Source organism: Sorex fumeus, unplaced genomic scaffold (assembly GCF_029834395.1).
Source record: "Sorex fumeus unplaced genomic scaffold, SorFum_2.1 ptg000047l, whole genome shotgun sequence".
Classification (NCBI taxonomy): domain Eukaryota; kingdom Metazoa; phylum Chordata; class Mammalia; order Eulipotyphla; family Soricidae; genus Sorex; species Sorex fumeus.
The window spans coordinates 9,969,974-9,986,370 of NW_026606104.1; the positions used below are offsets into that span (position 1 = coordinate 9,969,974).

Here is a 16,397-nt window from a genome sequence, read left to right on the forward strand (position 1 = left end):
TTGACTGTAGAAGTTGGAGGAGTTCAAGCTTGAATTCAATTGGACCCTCTTTTCCTGCTGCCTTTTTTGTACGAATATTAGTTCTTCAAAAAGAAAGAAAAATGTAAAATAGTTTGTCACCATGTTTTAAAATGACACGAAACAAACTAGTTAAGTCAGATTTGTCATTGCTTCAACAGAGTTTTAGGTACTCTACTAAAGACTGTGCTGTCCTTATTTGTGGAGTATAAAACAACATAACATGAGGCTGACACCTAAGGATAGTAGTTACACAGGACAGATAGATTGCTCCATAGCTGGAAGCCTGCCTCATGAGCAAAGGGGAGAAGGCAACTGGAATAGAAAAGGGATCACTAAGAAAAAGATGGCTGGAGGAATCGGTCAGGATGGGAGATGTCTGCAGAAAGTAGATAAAGGATCAAACATGATAACCTCTCAGGGTCTGTATTGCAAACCATAATGCCCAAAAGTAGAGAGAGAGTATGGGGAATATTGTCTGCCATGGAGGCAGGGTGATGTTTGGAAAGGGGGGGTATACCGGGGACATTGGTGGTGGGGAATGTGCACTGGTGGAGGGATGGGTGTTTATAACCCAAACATGAAAGCTTATAACTCTCACGGTGATTCAATAAATTAAAAAATAAATAAAAATAAAGAGTGTGCTGTCTTTGAGGTTATAAGACCCTGCACTCCAGTTGTGTAAACATAATCGTAATCTAGTGAGTTAAGTACAAGTATGATAATATGACAAATATAAGTTTTAACTAGATTCTGAATTTGAAGGTTGATTGCCTTTAAAAGAGAAATAGGGCCTTTTTCTTAAAAAGAACAAAAAGGATGAACTTGAGTTCAAATGGGGCTGAGATTCATTTACAGGTATTTGAAAACGTACTATTACTAGAAATAGTCAATGCTTTTTTAAAGGCTATGCCCAATATAGTGTAAGATGGCTTTCTGCTTTTTTTTTTTTTTTGGACTGTAACTTGGAGCGATAGCACAGTGGGTAGGGCATTTGCCTTGCCCAGGTTCAATTCCTCCACCCCTATCAGAGAGCCTGGCAAGCTACTGAGAGTATCTGATCCACACGCCAAAGTCTGGCAATCTACCTGTGACATATTCGATATGCCATAGACAGTAACAAGTCTCACAATGTTACTGGACTCACTTGAGCGAATTGATGAACAATGGGAGGACAGTGACAGTGACAGCGGTAATTTGTTTTGGCAGTACTATGCTTTCTTTTTGGGGGGGATATTCACACCCATGCCTGTGTTGGGCTCAACAGAGTGGCTGTGGCCCTGTCCGGCTGTCTGCGGGGGCACGTCTCCCCCAGGCTGTGGGCACTGCTGCACACCTGCGCCAGGTCAGTTCCGGATCCGGATGCTGAGCACCAGGTAGTATATGTGCTGCCAAAGCGAGCAGGATCCAGAGACTGTAACACCAAGCTCCCAGACATCTTATTCTCTAGTTCTCGCTCTCAGAGAACCAGGCAGGCAACTGAGAGTATCATACCAGCACATATGCTGGAATAGGAACACCTGTAAAGTTTATTTGTGTTTTCAGGCAACCGACAATATCACACCCACACGGCAGAGCCTGGCCAGCTATTTGTGGTGTATTCAATATGCCAAATTCAGTAAATACAATGGGTCTTATTCCCCTGAATACAGCAGCATTGAGAAGGATGTGGAAGGAGAGGCTGATAAAATCTCAAGTTCGAACTAGGCTGCCAAAACAAAGAAGGACAAAAATGACTGACTGTACTTTCAATGCACCTAAGCTGGCATCTGATGCATCTATCGAGGACCTGATGGTACAAGTGCAAAAGATCAAGTACGACATCATTGGTCTGACCGAGACAAGAAGGCATCAATCACATCACGCCATTTTCGACACTGGAGAAGAACTGTTCCTTGGAACATGCAACCAAAGGGGTGTTGGTGGTGTCAGTGTCCTTGTCAACACGAACTTGGCCATGAGCATTGATTCATTCGAATACCTAACAACCCAAATCAGACGATTACACTTGAATAGATATGGCTCACTCCTGGCAGTTTCTATCTTCATTGTCTATGCACCAACATCTAATTATGGTGACGCAGAAATTGAGAAGTTCTACATGGAGCTGGAGAAGTTCTATAAAGAAGACCCCACCTTCTACAAGATGATTGTCGGTGATTTTAGTGCCAAGGTAGGACCGAGAAGATCAGCCGAAGAACTCCACATTGGGACCCATGGCCTAGAATGGAATGAAAAGGGTGACAGACTCCTCTGAGTTCATCATGTCGACCAAGACTATCCATGATAACTCACAGCTCCAGAAGGCTGAATCTAAACGTTGGACATGGGAGTCTCCTGGTGGACTGTTCCACAACGAAATAGACCACATCATATTCAATCAATGGTTTTGCCTGACTGATGTTGCTGTTATCCCACAATACCAAACGGGATCGTCTCACCGTCTCCTTCATGGAAAATTCTACTTCACAGAGCGGGGAGAAATGAATACAGAGTTTAAGAAGAGAACTCCCAGAATGACCACCAACTGGGAGCTGTTTGGCTTGTTGCAGCAGCATGGGAAGATGCCATCATTGACAACATTGACGAGGAATACGATCGACTGGTTCAGAACCTCCATGACTGTGAGGAACGCCAAGAGAGAGATAACCAAAAAGAAATGCCTGTCTTCGAAAACTCTTGAACTTATTCGCCAACGTGGCTTGGCACACGCCTCACGTAACCGCAAATGAGCTCACAAAGCAGTGCAGAGAGAAGTGATCAAAGAAGACCTCAAAGAGAGAAGAGCAGCAGAAGCTGTGAAAAGCATTCATAACGCCCGCCTGTTTTTCACCAACTAGAAGTCCAAGATTACTGCCCTCTAACATCCTGATGGATCTATCACATCTTCCAGAAGGGTAATGGAGATTATTCATGACTTCTACTCAGATCTCTTTAGTAGCCACATCCACTTGCCCACATACTAAGTTCCGCAGAATGGATATGTCGTTCCCAACGTTCTCCCTTTCAAAATCAGACATGCCATGTCGTCGGTAAAGAAACAAAGAGCACCTGGCCCAGACAAGGTGAGACCTGAATACCTCTAGTTACAGTCTACTCAGACACTAACATTGTAAAGTTTTGAGATGTTTTGAATGTGGCCACATGCTCCAGAAAAATGCAGAGTATTTAACTGGGCAGTCCTACTGGAGGCATGGCATCAGCTGTTGGAATGAGTGCTGCTGCGACCTGGGCCTTGGTAGGGCGGGAACTTGGCCCAACCCTTCCTGAGATCACCCCAGAAAAAACTGTTTTTTAAGCAGCAAAACCATTTGATTCACACAAATGGTGAGGGTGAGTTGGAGAATTGTAAAGGAGGAACAGTGGGTGAGAGAGATGGATATACCTGGATAGGATGTGGTGTTGAAATTATGTGTTTGGGAAACCATCATTAACAGTATTGAAAATCACTGAATCTTGAGCCAGAGTGATAGGACTGTGGGTAGGGTATTTGCCTTGCACATGGCTAACCTGGATTCTATCCGCGGCATCTCATATGGTCCCTGGAGTAGCACCAAGTTATTCCTTTGTGCAGAGCCAGGAGTAAACCCTAAGCATCACCTGGTGTGATCCCCCTCCCCCCCATAATAACTGAATCTCAGTTTTAAAAGTTGCTAGTTTTTTGGTCTTATTTTGTTTTTAAATATAAAAGTAAGTAAAGCTGCTTTTAAGTGAAAGAAATGATGTGATAACTGGGAAATTGTAGATGTGATCATTTTGATAGTCCATACTTAGAACAATGACAGAATCAAAGGGAAGCAGAATAATTATACCAAAAATGCTGTGAATGGGGCTGGAGAATATTGTGGGTAGGGTGCTTTTCTTGCTCATGGCTGATTCCATATCTATCCCAGCTCTGCCTATTGTCTCCCATGCACCTAGGATTGATCCTTTAATACAGACAGTGCTAGAAATAAACTCTGAGCACTGCTGGTTATTGCCCCAAATCTCCTTCTCTTCCTCCCCGCCAAAGTTGTCTACTTAAAAATTAAAGAGTAAGGGAACAGGGTCAGATGCTTCAATGATTTAAATTCTATTACTGGAAAAAGGTAAGGTGCTTATACTAGTCCAGTGAATGTATCTACTACTATAATAATCTGGTAAGCAGAGTGAAGGCTTCGTTGCTTTTCTAGAAGACCCTTTGGTATGGCAGTCTTACCACTTAGCTGTCTACTGTAACAGAGCAAAAGCGATTCTACTGAATCACCACAGTTTTTTCTTCTCCAGTCATAGTTTTTACTGTAGAATTTTGGTTTACAGTAACACTCATACCAATATTTTAGGTTTGCACCACACCCACCACCATAGTGCTAGGTATTCCTCCACCACTGTCCCTGGTCTCTCCATCCCCTTGGCAGCCCTGTTCTGCTGACAGTCTCACTTAACAAACTACAGTCTGTCGTTAGTTTCCTTTCTGTGATTCTGTATGCTCTACATGAGTGAGATCACTCTGTATTTGCCCTCCTGACTCATTTTGCTTATCATGATGCCCACTAGTTCCATGCAAGTGGTAGTAAGATGCATGATTTCCTCTTTCTTTTAGCTGAACTAGTATGCCATTGTGTATATCTACCACAATTTCTTTATCACTCACATGTAGTTGGGCACTTGGGTTGTTTCCAGAGTGTGGCTATTGGACTACTTTTTTCCCCTTTAAATCTACAAAAGTGGAACCAAGAGTTTTATGCCTTGGTAGCATAAAACATTTGTATTTTATGATCCCTGCTTTTTCTGGCTATTGGCTATAAAATTTAGGAATTCTGTTTGAAATTTTTTTCTATCATGGTACTTTTTTTCATAAAACTCGTAAATAGTGTCCCATTTCTGTTAGTTCTGTTACTAACATTGAATTTTGTCTCTAGATTTTTTTTAAACAATGAACGTAATCCAGATTTTTCTAAGGATTTTTTTAAAAATATTTCATATCTTTTTTTTGGTCTTATATCTTTCTATAGCCTCAGTTGTATTGTTTGCTGTGCTGTTCTTTATAATCTAGATTAACACAGTTAACCCTTAGAAAAACAAAGCTGGTTCACAGCAAAGCTAAACTATAGATCATCTGCTATGTTTTTTTATAGAAATAATAAAATATACATATTATTTTTTGCATGCCTTTTGGGAATAAAGGCAGAAGGCTATCTGGTTGGAGATTGTTGTCCTTCACTTACCTAAAAAGTGACAAAAGGTAGGGTTCATAGTTTTTCTTGAGTATCTTGGAGTTTGAGCGATAGTATTAATGCGCACCTTCCGCTGTGCTATCATGTAAATTAAATTTATCTTAAAATGAAATTATTTTTCATAGCATAGAGAAATAATAGATTTGATATCTTGTTAAGTTAATGGCCAGTAAACAACTTATAGGTAGTCTGTCAATAGATTTTATCTTTCAGTAAGTTGGAAAAACTTCCCTTTCTATAGTTACAAGAATGTGATAAAGTATTATCTTTAGCTTTTTCTTTCATATCTTGAAAGTGTTTGCTCAAAAGAACTTCTTTTCCCTTTTTGGGTCACATCTGGTGATGCACAGGGGTTCATCCTGGCTCTGCACTCAGGAATTACTCCTTGTAATACTCAGGGTACCATATGGGATGCTGAGAATCAAACCCGGGTTGGCCGCGTGCAAGGGAAACGCCCTATCCACTGTGCTAGCACTCCAGCCCCTCAAAATAACGTTTTATTTTATTTTATTTTATTTTGGCTTTTTGGGGCACACCCGGCGATGCACAAGGGTTACTCCTGGCTCTGTACTCAGAAATCACCCATGGCGGTGCTCAGGGCACCATATGGGATGCTGGGAATTGAACCTGGGTCGTCTGTGTGCAAGGCAAATGCCCTACCTGCTGTGCTATCGCTCCAGCCCCCCAAAATAACATTTTATACTCATCATCCTTACTTTAAAATATACCAGAGGTTTCTACAAATATAATTTTTCTTTCCAAAGTATACCCAAGTGAAAAGAATACTTTTGTTTGCTTAAATTCTTTGTCTTAACAATTAAGCATATAAGGCTGTTTGTAGCCATGCTATATATATATGTATATATATATATATATATATTTGCTTTTTGGGTCACACCGGAGATGCACAGGGGTTACTCCTGGCTCATGCACTCAGGAATTACTCCTGGCGGTGCTCAGGGGACCATATGGGATGCTGGAAATTGAACCCGGGTTGGCCGCGTGCAAGGCAAATGCCCTACCCGCCATGCTATCACTCCAGTCCCTAACTTCCTATTTTGTAGGGGAAATTTAGGCTTTGTTATTCTATGCTAATATTTGTTAAGGTGTAAACTGATTCTTTGGCAAAGGAAATTTGCTTTGCGAATATTTTCCGTTTCATCCTTTTTCTAGTAAAACTTTAAATTATGCAGAATCTAACTTTGCCATGATTTCTTTATTATTTTGTGTTTGTGTTCTAGTCATTGAGAATGGAAGCTAAACCTGAAAAAATTACTAATACTAGAGTGAAAATAACACACACACACACACACACACACACACACACACACAGTCCTCCTGTTCATCGATTTGCTCGAATGGGCACCAGTAACGTTTCCATTGTTAGACTTGTTACTGTGTTTGGCATATTGAATATGTCACGGGTAGCTTCCCAGGCTTTGCTGTGTGGGCGAGATATCTCCAGTATCTTGCTGGGCTCTCCAAGAGGGGTGGAGGAATTGCACCTGGCTCAGTAGGGCTGGCTGCGCGCAAGGTGAATGCCCTACCCCTGTGCTATCGCTCCAACCCAGGGTAAAAATATTAAGAGAAAATCATGGTGAAAATAAACTTCTTCTGAGGTTGCTAATGAGTGTATCTTTCAAAAGAATGATTTGAAGGGGAGCACATTAACAATAAAGCACACAAACTCCTTTAAATGTATATATTGGGAGGCTTCCAAGATAGCACAGTGAGTTTGGTACTTTCCTTGCATGAAGCTGACCCAGATTTTGTTCCCAGTATCCTGTCTGGTCTCCCAAGTACCAGCAGGAATGATCCCTGAGCATTAGAGCCAGGAGTCAGCCCTAAGCACCACCTTTGCCCCAAAATAAAGAAACAAAAATGCACATATTGTAGCAATATAGCTAGGAGCGAAGAATTGGTGTTCGATGTGGTGACTATCCTTTCTAATTTCTCTGAATTGGGTGTGGGGGATAATACTTCTTACCTATCTTAATAATTGGTTTGTGTCTTGGATTGTGTAATGGGCCAAGAGATTAAGAGATAGAATTGAAGGAAGCCTTTCTCACAGTTGTAAAGTGCCAGGACCCAGAACAATTTGCAAAGATGAGTGTAAAATGAAAACGTAGTGCTTTGTGTTAAAAATATATTAATAACTTCCAAATTTGCAGAGCATTAAACTAAGTATGGTACTTTAGTACATAGGCAGAGTCTGGCGGAGCCTGGCAAGCTACCTGTGACATATTCAATATGCCAAAAACAGTAACAATAATGGGTCTCTTTCCCTTGACCCTGAAAGAGCTTCTAGTACGGCATCATTGGGAAAGACGAGTAAGGAGTAGCTGCTAAAATCTCAGGGCTGGGATGAATGGAGACGTTGCTGGTGCCTACTCAAGTAAATCTATGAATAACAGGATGACAATGATACAGTGATGGTACCTTATATAACTGCACATTTAGGAAGTCTGTTTTGTAGGTGCTTTGTGCGTAGAAGAGTACACTTTTTTAAACAAATAGTTCCTCCTATCCCCCCCCATCCTTATTTCATACAAGTTAACATGTTCCAATGCTCACCATCCCATTTCCTCACAGCCCTCCAGGGAAAAAAAGCCCTGTTTTTTTCAGTTGCGCCTAAGAAGAAAATGCTAATATGTTGTCCTACATGCATCAGCCTTCTGAACCTTTTAAGGATTAATGGCAGCAGTGAAAATTGAGGTGGGGTTGGCGGGATGGGGGTAGGATGGTGCCTTACCAAGTGGTGCTCAGGGCATCCAAATCCCTGGCAATTTTTTTTTTCCAGTTTTTTTTGGGGGGGTCACATCTGGTGACGCACATGGGTTACTTCTGGCTCTTCACTCAGGAATTACTCCTGGCAGTGCTCAGGGGACCATATGGGATGCTGGGACTCGAACCCAGGTCCACCACGTGCAAGGCAAATGCCCTACCCGCTGTACTATTGCTCCAGCACCACCCCTGGCAATTCAGATCCATAAGCTGTGTGCTTCTCTTGAGGACCTGAGTGTGCGGTGCTGCTGCCAGAGATGAGAGTATTCAGGAGGCTTCCAGTGCTACTCCCGGTAATGGTGCCAGGGATCAAACTGGAATTGGATGTATGCAAAATACAGACTTCCACCCTGTACTCTCTGACTTCTAGGATTAAGTCTTTTATTCTTTTTACTTACTTGTGTTTTTGGTTTGGGTTTACATCCAGTGATATCCGGGGATTATTCCAACTATGTGCTTAGGGTTCACCCCTGGTGGTGCTTAGGAGACTGTGTGGGATGCCAGGGATCTAACCCGAGACAGCTGCATGGAAAGGCAAGTGACTTACCCACAGTATTCTCTCTCTAGAACCAGGATTAGTTTTTAAAATCCATCTAATATTTGGATACTCCTTGGATCATGAACATTCTCTTCTGTCTCATCACCATGACTACCTGCACCACCAGCTTTTAAGTATTGGAGTTGCTGCTTACTTGTTATTTTTTTTCTAACTTGAATGATGAGATTATGGCCACTTTTATGCCCAGCTCATACAGATCAACTAGACAGGATGTTTTTTTCCATTTCTTTAGTAGATCTGTATACCAAGGCTCTTATTTTGGATATGTAACCTGGCAGTTGAGTTTTACTTTATTCAAGAAATTATATCAACAGCCAGTTAAGTATTGAAGCAGATGAAATTGTCACTGTCACTGTCCTCCCGTTGTTCATCGATTTGCTCGAGCGGGCACCAGTAACGTCTCCATTGTGACACTTGTTACTGAGTTTGGCATATTGAATACGTCACGGGTAGCTTGCCAGGCTTTGCCGTTTGGGCGAGATACTCTCAGTAGCTTGCCGGCTCTCCAAGAGGGGCAGAGGAATCGAACTCGGGTTGCCCATGTTGACTGCATGCAAGGCAAATGCCCTACCCACTGTGCTATCGCTCCAGCCCCTGAAATTATTGAGCTTTAAAATACTTGGAGAAGAGGATATTTTATTGTTAAATGAAAACATTTTGGTGATGGGACTAGAGAGAGTACAGTGAGTAGGGCCATTGTCTTGCATATGGCCGACCTGCCAGGAGTGATCCCTTGAGCCAGAGCCAGGTGTAAGCCTAAGCACCATCTGTGGTAACCCAAATCCAAAATATGAAAAATTTAAAAATATTTGATACCCCTGTGTATCGCTGGGTATGACCCCAAGAAGAAAAAAAAAAGGTTTACTTCTGACTGCACTCAGGAATTACTCCTGGTGGTTCTGGGAACCATATGGGATACTGGAAATTGAACCTGGGTTGGTCATGCGCAAGGCAGATGCACTACCGTAAAGACTGCTTAAAATTCCAGTTTAGCAGCTTATGCCTTTGAAAAACTATTACACCTTTTATTATTTTTCAGTTAATTTTTTATTAAAAACACCTTGACTTACAAATTTGTTGATTATACAGTTGTTTTACGCATTTAGTATTCCAACACCACCAAGTCTTACTTTCCCTCCACCAATATCCTGTTTCCCTCCCAATTCCAACCGCCTCCTTCAGCACATAACAAATTTATTTTATATTGCTTATTCCAACAAAACTTTAAGAACTGGCAAATAGAATGATTAGAAAACAAATTTGTGGGAGTCAATTAGTGATTACTATATGATTTTTGACCTATATAAATAAGAAAATTGAAAACAGTTTAATATAATAAAATGCCTATTCTCATTTATGTATATGGATATTCAATTCTGAAGTTTAAAGTCTTACTACATTAAATTTTATATGGATCTCATTGTGGTAATCATGTCTCACCTGTCATTAATGCTTTTAAAGCAATTCTGTGTCAGTATATTTTGGAGTTTACATGCAGTAGGTAAGTTTTCCCCTTACACTTTATAAAACACTAGGGTTTACAAAGTTGTTCATGATGACTTGTTACCAGCATTCAGTATTCCAGCACCAATACCACTACCATTATACCTTCCCTCCATCATGTTCTCCAGGTGGTCTAACCACCCCTTAAACCTATCCCCATATAGCAGACCCTGAATAATTTATTTTATATTGCTTGTTATCACAAATTTGCTAACAGAATGTTTCCTGAGAAGAAAGTTAGTGAAAATCGTTGTATCTAACCATGGAGTCATTAAGTTCCTGAGCAAGAGCTTACTATGATACTGTTAAAGTTAAGCCTTCTGTGTTTATGTTTTGTTAATTGATTTTGGTTGCCTTCTGTGTTACATCTCATCCAATCTAGTATGCTACTACTGACTTATCTGTGTTGTAGTTTGATGTGCGCCCCTGGATGTCCAGAATTTTTAACTGAGTAATACAGCTGGAGTTAAATTTGTAACTGGGTGGCAGCCTTGGACACCTTTGATTATTGGTTTCTCAAATATTCATGAGCCCCATAATACTGAAACTGAATGTGTAAGTGATGTTTGTTTTGGATATTTTTCTTAATTCCTACTGGAATAGCATGGTAGTAATAAAGCTACTTTTCCCTCTCGATTAAACGAACTATAAAATAGGATCATTTATATAATAGATATGTTTTACACTTTATCTTTTCATGTAGTGAAATACTGTAAGTCATCTTTTTTAGTGTAGATGTCCTCTTGGCATACATGTTGTGTTACTTTTAAAAGATACATTTCTAATGAATAAGGTGAAAATGAAGGTTGGATGCTGGTAATTAAAAAAAACTATTTGTGTACAATTATTCATGTTTTACTTCTATAAATGATGATGGAGCAATAGTACTGAGATATTTGGATACAGTGATCTGACATATTAGATTTCTAATAGTCTTTCCTTATAGACAAGTTTCTAAAAAATTCCTGTGATGTGATTCTCTAAACGTACTGAAAATACTTTGTACTATGAGTTCTTAGTCATGTGCTGTTAGGGATAGCCTACTTTCTAGGATTATAATTCCTTTATGTAACTACAAAAGGTGTGGCATTTTCTCTTAAATTGTAATGATCTTATTTACAAAACTGCCTGAGTTTTAGTTTATAGAATTTAATGTCAAAAGTCATTCTTTTTTCTCTGTTAAAAATCAATGTCCTTTGTCTTAAAGTAAAAATGTTTTGTTTTTTTTTAAGCATTACAGCATCTTAAATGTAACTGAAGTGCTTAAACTGATCTTTTCGCATATTTCCCCATCTTTGGGTGCAGCTCTTTCCCAATTTGCTTTCTATAACGTTGACATTCTGGGAGTTAAGTTTCAAAGGATTGTGTATTTTACGTGTATTCTGTAGTATTTGTATATTAAAGGATATATCAGTAGAGTGTGGCAGTTTTGAGAGCAAACAATCTTGACGCAAACAGTCTTATCAAATAAAAGTCTACCTGGTACTGTCCTTCATCCCTAGCACCACCAAGCACCGCCCCAACCGCCACTTCTAAGTCTTGACTTGAGGATCCCGGGAGATGGATAGCTCAAAGGACAAGAGTGCATGCTATCTAGAGGGCAGGGGTCATTGAGGGAACTGGGGAGTTCTGGATCTAATCCTGGCACTGCACATCCCCTGAGCTTGCCAGGAATAACACCCAGGGCACCCACACCCCACAGCACAACTGTATGTGGCCCCAAAACAAAAATAATCTGCCTGTAATCACGTATACAAATGCTTGTTCTGAATGAAGACAGGGAGTGTTATGTCCTTTTTACCCTAAAGATGGAGAGTGAGGTGTAGCATTTCATTCTTTGTTCTCAAATTCTTTACTTCTAGTATATGAATGACTTTAAAACTTAAATTTAAGTGTCATAAGCAATGAGGAAAAACTAGGTGCATGACAGTCCTTGCTCTTCCTAATATTTTTGAAGAATCGAATTCTGCGCTTAAGCTAAGTCAGTGACATACATAGGATAGTTAAGAATTTAAGTGTGACTGCTAGTAACAAATCTCATTTAAACAGGTGGTACAGAGGTGTTCTACAATATTACAATTAAAAAACAAATGCATATGTTGTATAAATGTTTAAGGTTTAATAACTGAGTTTTCCATTTAATTTTTACTTTAGACACATTTATTATTTTCCTAGTATATGACAGACTCTTGACTGATAAACTGTTAAGACTTTGCCAGATTTAGGTTGCTTAGCCTGGAATTTGCCATTCTTTAATTTACAACTTGATTTCTAGTGGTTCTTTACTTATTCTTCTTCTGAGGCTAAGAAGAGAAAGATTGTGGGCTTGACTCATGGAGAGGCAGGTGCCAGGAAGGTGAAATCATAGCTTGAATGAAATTTAGGCTTCTCATGATTTTTAATTTTTGGTATGACATTTCTATTAGCATTGTCATTTGACTAATCGTAAGGAGCTATATTTGGTTTTGTAAAAGTAGCATCTTTTCTTTTGGAATCTCGACTTTGAACAACTCAATTCAGAGAGTCATTGAGCAGCCAGTTCCTATTCTCTCTTTCCTAGAATTTTCCCAGATGATTCCACATGGCAGGTTGTTAACAGAAGAAAAGCCATTTGGGTGACTCTTGTTTTGACTCTTGTTTTGATATTTGAATCCCCCCTCCCTTAGATCACTACAGATAAACTCTTACGTTCTCTTTCTGCTAACTCACCAGCAGCATCCTAAATACTGTCATTTCTTCATTCAAAGGAATGGTATAGTTATATTTAATAAGGACCATGAAAAAGTTATGTCCTATTTATTCCTGCTTATAAAAATTATTTTCCTAATCGGATTTTTTGAAATAAGTGACTAAAGGAGAAGCCAGGTAATAATTATTAAGAACAATTAACAGTAAACTTTCAATTCATTTTAATATTAAATATTCCCCCCCCTTAAATAACATTTGTAAAATTGCCGTAGAAGAAAATGTAAACCTAAAAAATAATTTGCATTAAATTTTGGTCCATTTGTAAACTTATATGAGATAGTCTGAATTAACATTTACTTTTAGTAAAATAAAACATAATTTTTTATGTAATATAGATTTATCAAAAATGAAAGTTGTCTTTTTGCCTTTTCAAACATAAGACCAGTGATCATTTTAAGGGCAATTTATTATTTGAGAATTCAGAGTGATTTGCTATAAAATTGATTGTTCATTGATCTTATTACAACCGTGATGCTATTCATACTCTAGCAAAGTTTTTAAAGCATTTAAGACCTTAATGAAATGTATACTTAATCAAATGTATACTGATTGATCTTAAAACATTATAGTTTTTTTGAAGAATGACAACCTTATTAAAAATTTAGACCATAAGAAAAAATAATTAGCCAGTTTATTAATTTCAAATTGGGTATATTATTTCAGATCTAATTCATTAGAAGCAATATAGGAAAAATATGTGCATATAATATAACTGCAACTAGAGGAAACTACTGCAAGTTAATGCATGTTTCAGGAAATACAAATGCAGACATTTTCTAGCTTGAATTAGAAGACCTCTGATCTCCATAGAAACATGTATGCATGTATGTTTTAGAATATATAAGAAATGTCAAGTCTTTTCCTTCTTTTTAAGCCTTAGATTGTAAGCAAAAGAAGTCAAGGTCCAGATCTGGAAGTAAGAAGAAAATGTTGACATTACCTCATGGTGCTGACGAGGTCTACATTCTCAGATGCAGGTATATGTCAGTATTGCCATAACTTAGCTTCTGATTTTGTCTTAAGACATTTGATATTTTGGGGGGCATTTTTTATTTGTGGCAGAAAATGAATTCTCAGCAATTATGTTTTAAATGAACCTTTGGGGAGATAAGCCAAACTTGTAATTCAGTGACTAATGAATCCAAGTTTCTGCCTTAGTTAAGAGCCTCTCTGATAATGTGATTTGTAATTTATATTGTTGTGTTCTATTAATTTGGTTTCTTTGGTTTAATTTATTTTATCTTGAGTTTCTGATTATTGGGAACAATTTTTTTACCTATAATTCTAAACTAAATAAGCTCTTTCATACTGTACTTCATTCTGTACTCTCTTGAGAGTTTGAAAGAATTCTGAATCAGAGCTCTTTAAGAATCATACATTAAATGGTATTAAGACATGTAGGTATTAATCATCTTTTAAATAATGTTTTTACCTCTATAAATACAACTATTGCTATTGTGTTAAATCATTTTACCTTCATTTAGAAACTTGACTGTAGTATCTCCAATACGTGGTGAAGTTCTTTATACTTATGGATTTTACGTGAATTATTTTTAAATAAAGGGAATTGCTTATGTTAAGAGAACTATTATCAACTTCTTCTGTAGGTTTTGTGGCCTAGTCTTTCGTGGACCATTGTCTGTTCAGGAAGACTGGATTAAGCACTTACAACGACACATTGTAAACGCTAATCTTCCACGGACAGGAGCTGGCATGGTGGAAGTTACGTCACTACTTAAAAAGCCTGCCTCCATTACAGAAACTTCATTTTCTCTACTTATGGCAGAAGCGGCTTCATAGAACAAAGATACCTTTTAAATAACAAATTTGAATTGGATGTAAATTTGAAATTCTTTGTTTTTTTTTTATGCCACATTAAATTATCCATTTATAAATAGTAAAGCAGGAAAATGGGGAAAAGTGAATTAGAATGACATCAGAGCAAATTGAACACTTCAAACAGTAAGTAGTCTATATTTTCTATAGGATAAAAGATGTGTTTTTAAGATTTACTAGGTTTATCAGTTGACTATTCATTCAGTAAAAGAACAGTACATGTAAGCCATGTAAGCAGTCATCAATAAACTGTTGGACATGAATATTTAAAGACAGACTTACTGGAAAATTATGTTTTCTGCAGTGTTACCAGAATCAAGGTTCTGTTTGTTCCCCACAAGACTTGTATTGAAAGATATTATATTTTGTTTGTATGTATTTAGTGTTTTGTATAATACCAGGAACCGCTAACTAAATTTACTCAACTTAGGGCATTAAATATCATGTACTTCATAGTTTGAGACTGTTCACTCAAATAGGGCAGAGTACAATTCTATCTAGATGTGTAAGTGTTTTTTTTTTTTAATCACATGGAATTTTTTTTTTATACTAAAACATGGAGGAAGATTTGCTTAAACAAGTATTTCTAAAAGAAATATGTACATAGTCCTGGAAATTATTTGTGGTAAGGAAATATTCTTTACTCCAGTTGCATTTCTCAGACAATAAAGTGGTGCATCCATGCTACCTCCTACTTTGTCAACAAAGATGCTATTTACCCTTTACATTTTTGTATCATAATAGATTTTAAAAATCTAATGTTCTTTATTGCAAAACATCCTTTTGTTAACAGATTTGTTTCTTTTTAATGTTTTACTTAAAAATTGACATGCTTACAGGACAGGTTTACTCTTTATTTAACATTGTAGAAATGTAATTAATAAACAATGCTCACTACACAATTTAGAATAGACTTTCTCATTTATATTCTCTTCCAAATTGATCTGTTAGCAAAACTTAATACACCAATTGAAATATTTCTACATATGATGAGAATGTTTACAATTTAAATTTTAGAACTTGTTTTGGATGTGATTATATGTACGAAAATCGTGTAACACTATGCTCATGCTAAGAACCGACATAATGGAATTACTGAAATAAATGTGCTGTGAGGAATGGAAAATATGGTGCAAATGTCTTGGTCATGATAAATTGTGGTTCTTCTTTTAAACTCTTTCCAGAAGCAAATTAGTTGTTTTAATCTGAAATCAGATACCTTTACAAATAACGGTTTTTGTATGCAAGCACCATTTTGTTTTATTTCATGTAGTATATGACTAATACTATAGTTGAAACAAGGATATGCATTGATACTTTTCTTCTTATGTAAATAAAGTTAAAAACGGTTAAAATAAGGAGTATTTTGGTAGAGTATATACATACCTCACTGCCAGTGAAATCGCTTTCCTATGGTATATCTCCTTACCAGAAAAATCTCTAAATAAAAAAAGACAAAGAAAAACTTAATGACTATATTGTGAAATATTTCTTGTTTTTATCACCAGTACAAATAGCACTTGAGGTTGTATTTTAATTTAATCTAAATTGTCTATACTTTACTCACAAGATGTAGTTTTTTTTTTTTTTCAGAAACAACATTAATTTTTGTGAGAAAGACAGTTTCTCTTTTATGATTAATCAGACTTGCAAATCCACATCAGTCTTAGATGTGAACTTAAGTGTAATTTTTACATGTACATTTACATATATGTAAGCATATTTAGATATGT

The 16,397-nt window shown here is 37.6% G+C and overlaps 1 protein-coding gene across 12 annotated transcripts in view; it reads left to right on the forward strand.

Annotated features, from left to right (window-relative positions):
* ZNF644 (zinc finger protein 644) overlaps positions 1–16,138 on the forward strand; it is a 103,928-nt gene extending 87,790 nt beyond the window's left edge. For all 12 annotated transcript variants that reach the window (XM_056122633.1, XM_056122638.1, XM_056122643.1 and 9 more), the window contains 2 exons: positions 13,703–13,805; positions 14,436–16,138. In XM_056122633.1, the coding sequence (XP_055978608.1) occupies positions 13,703–13,805; positions 14,436–14,628 (296 nt within the window). In that variant the 3' untranslated portion in view covers positions 14,629–16,138. The remainder of the gene's footprint in view (positions 1–13,702; positions 13,806–14,435) is intronic.
* Positions 16,139–16,397: the final 259 nt, after the last annotated feature.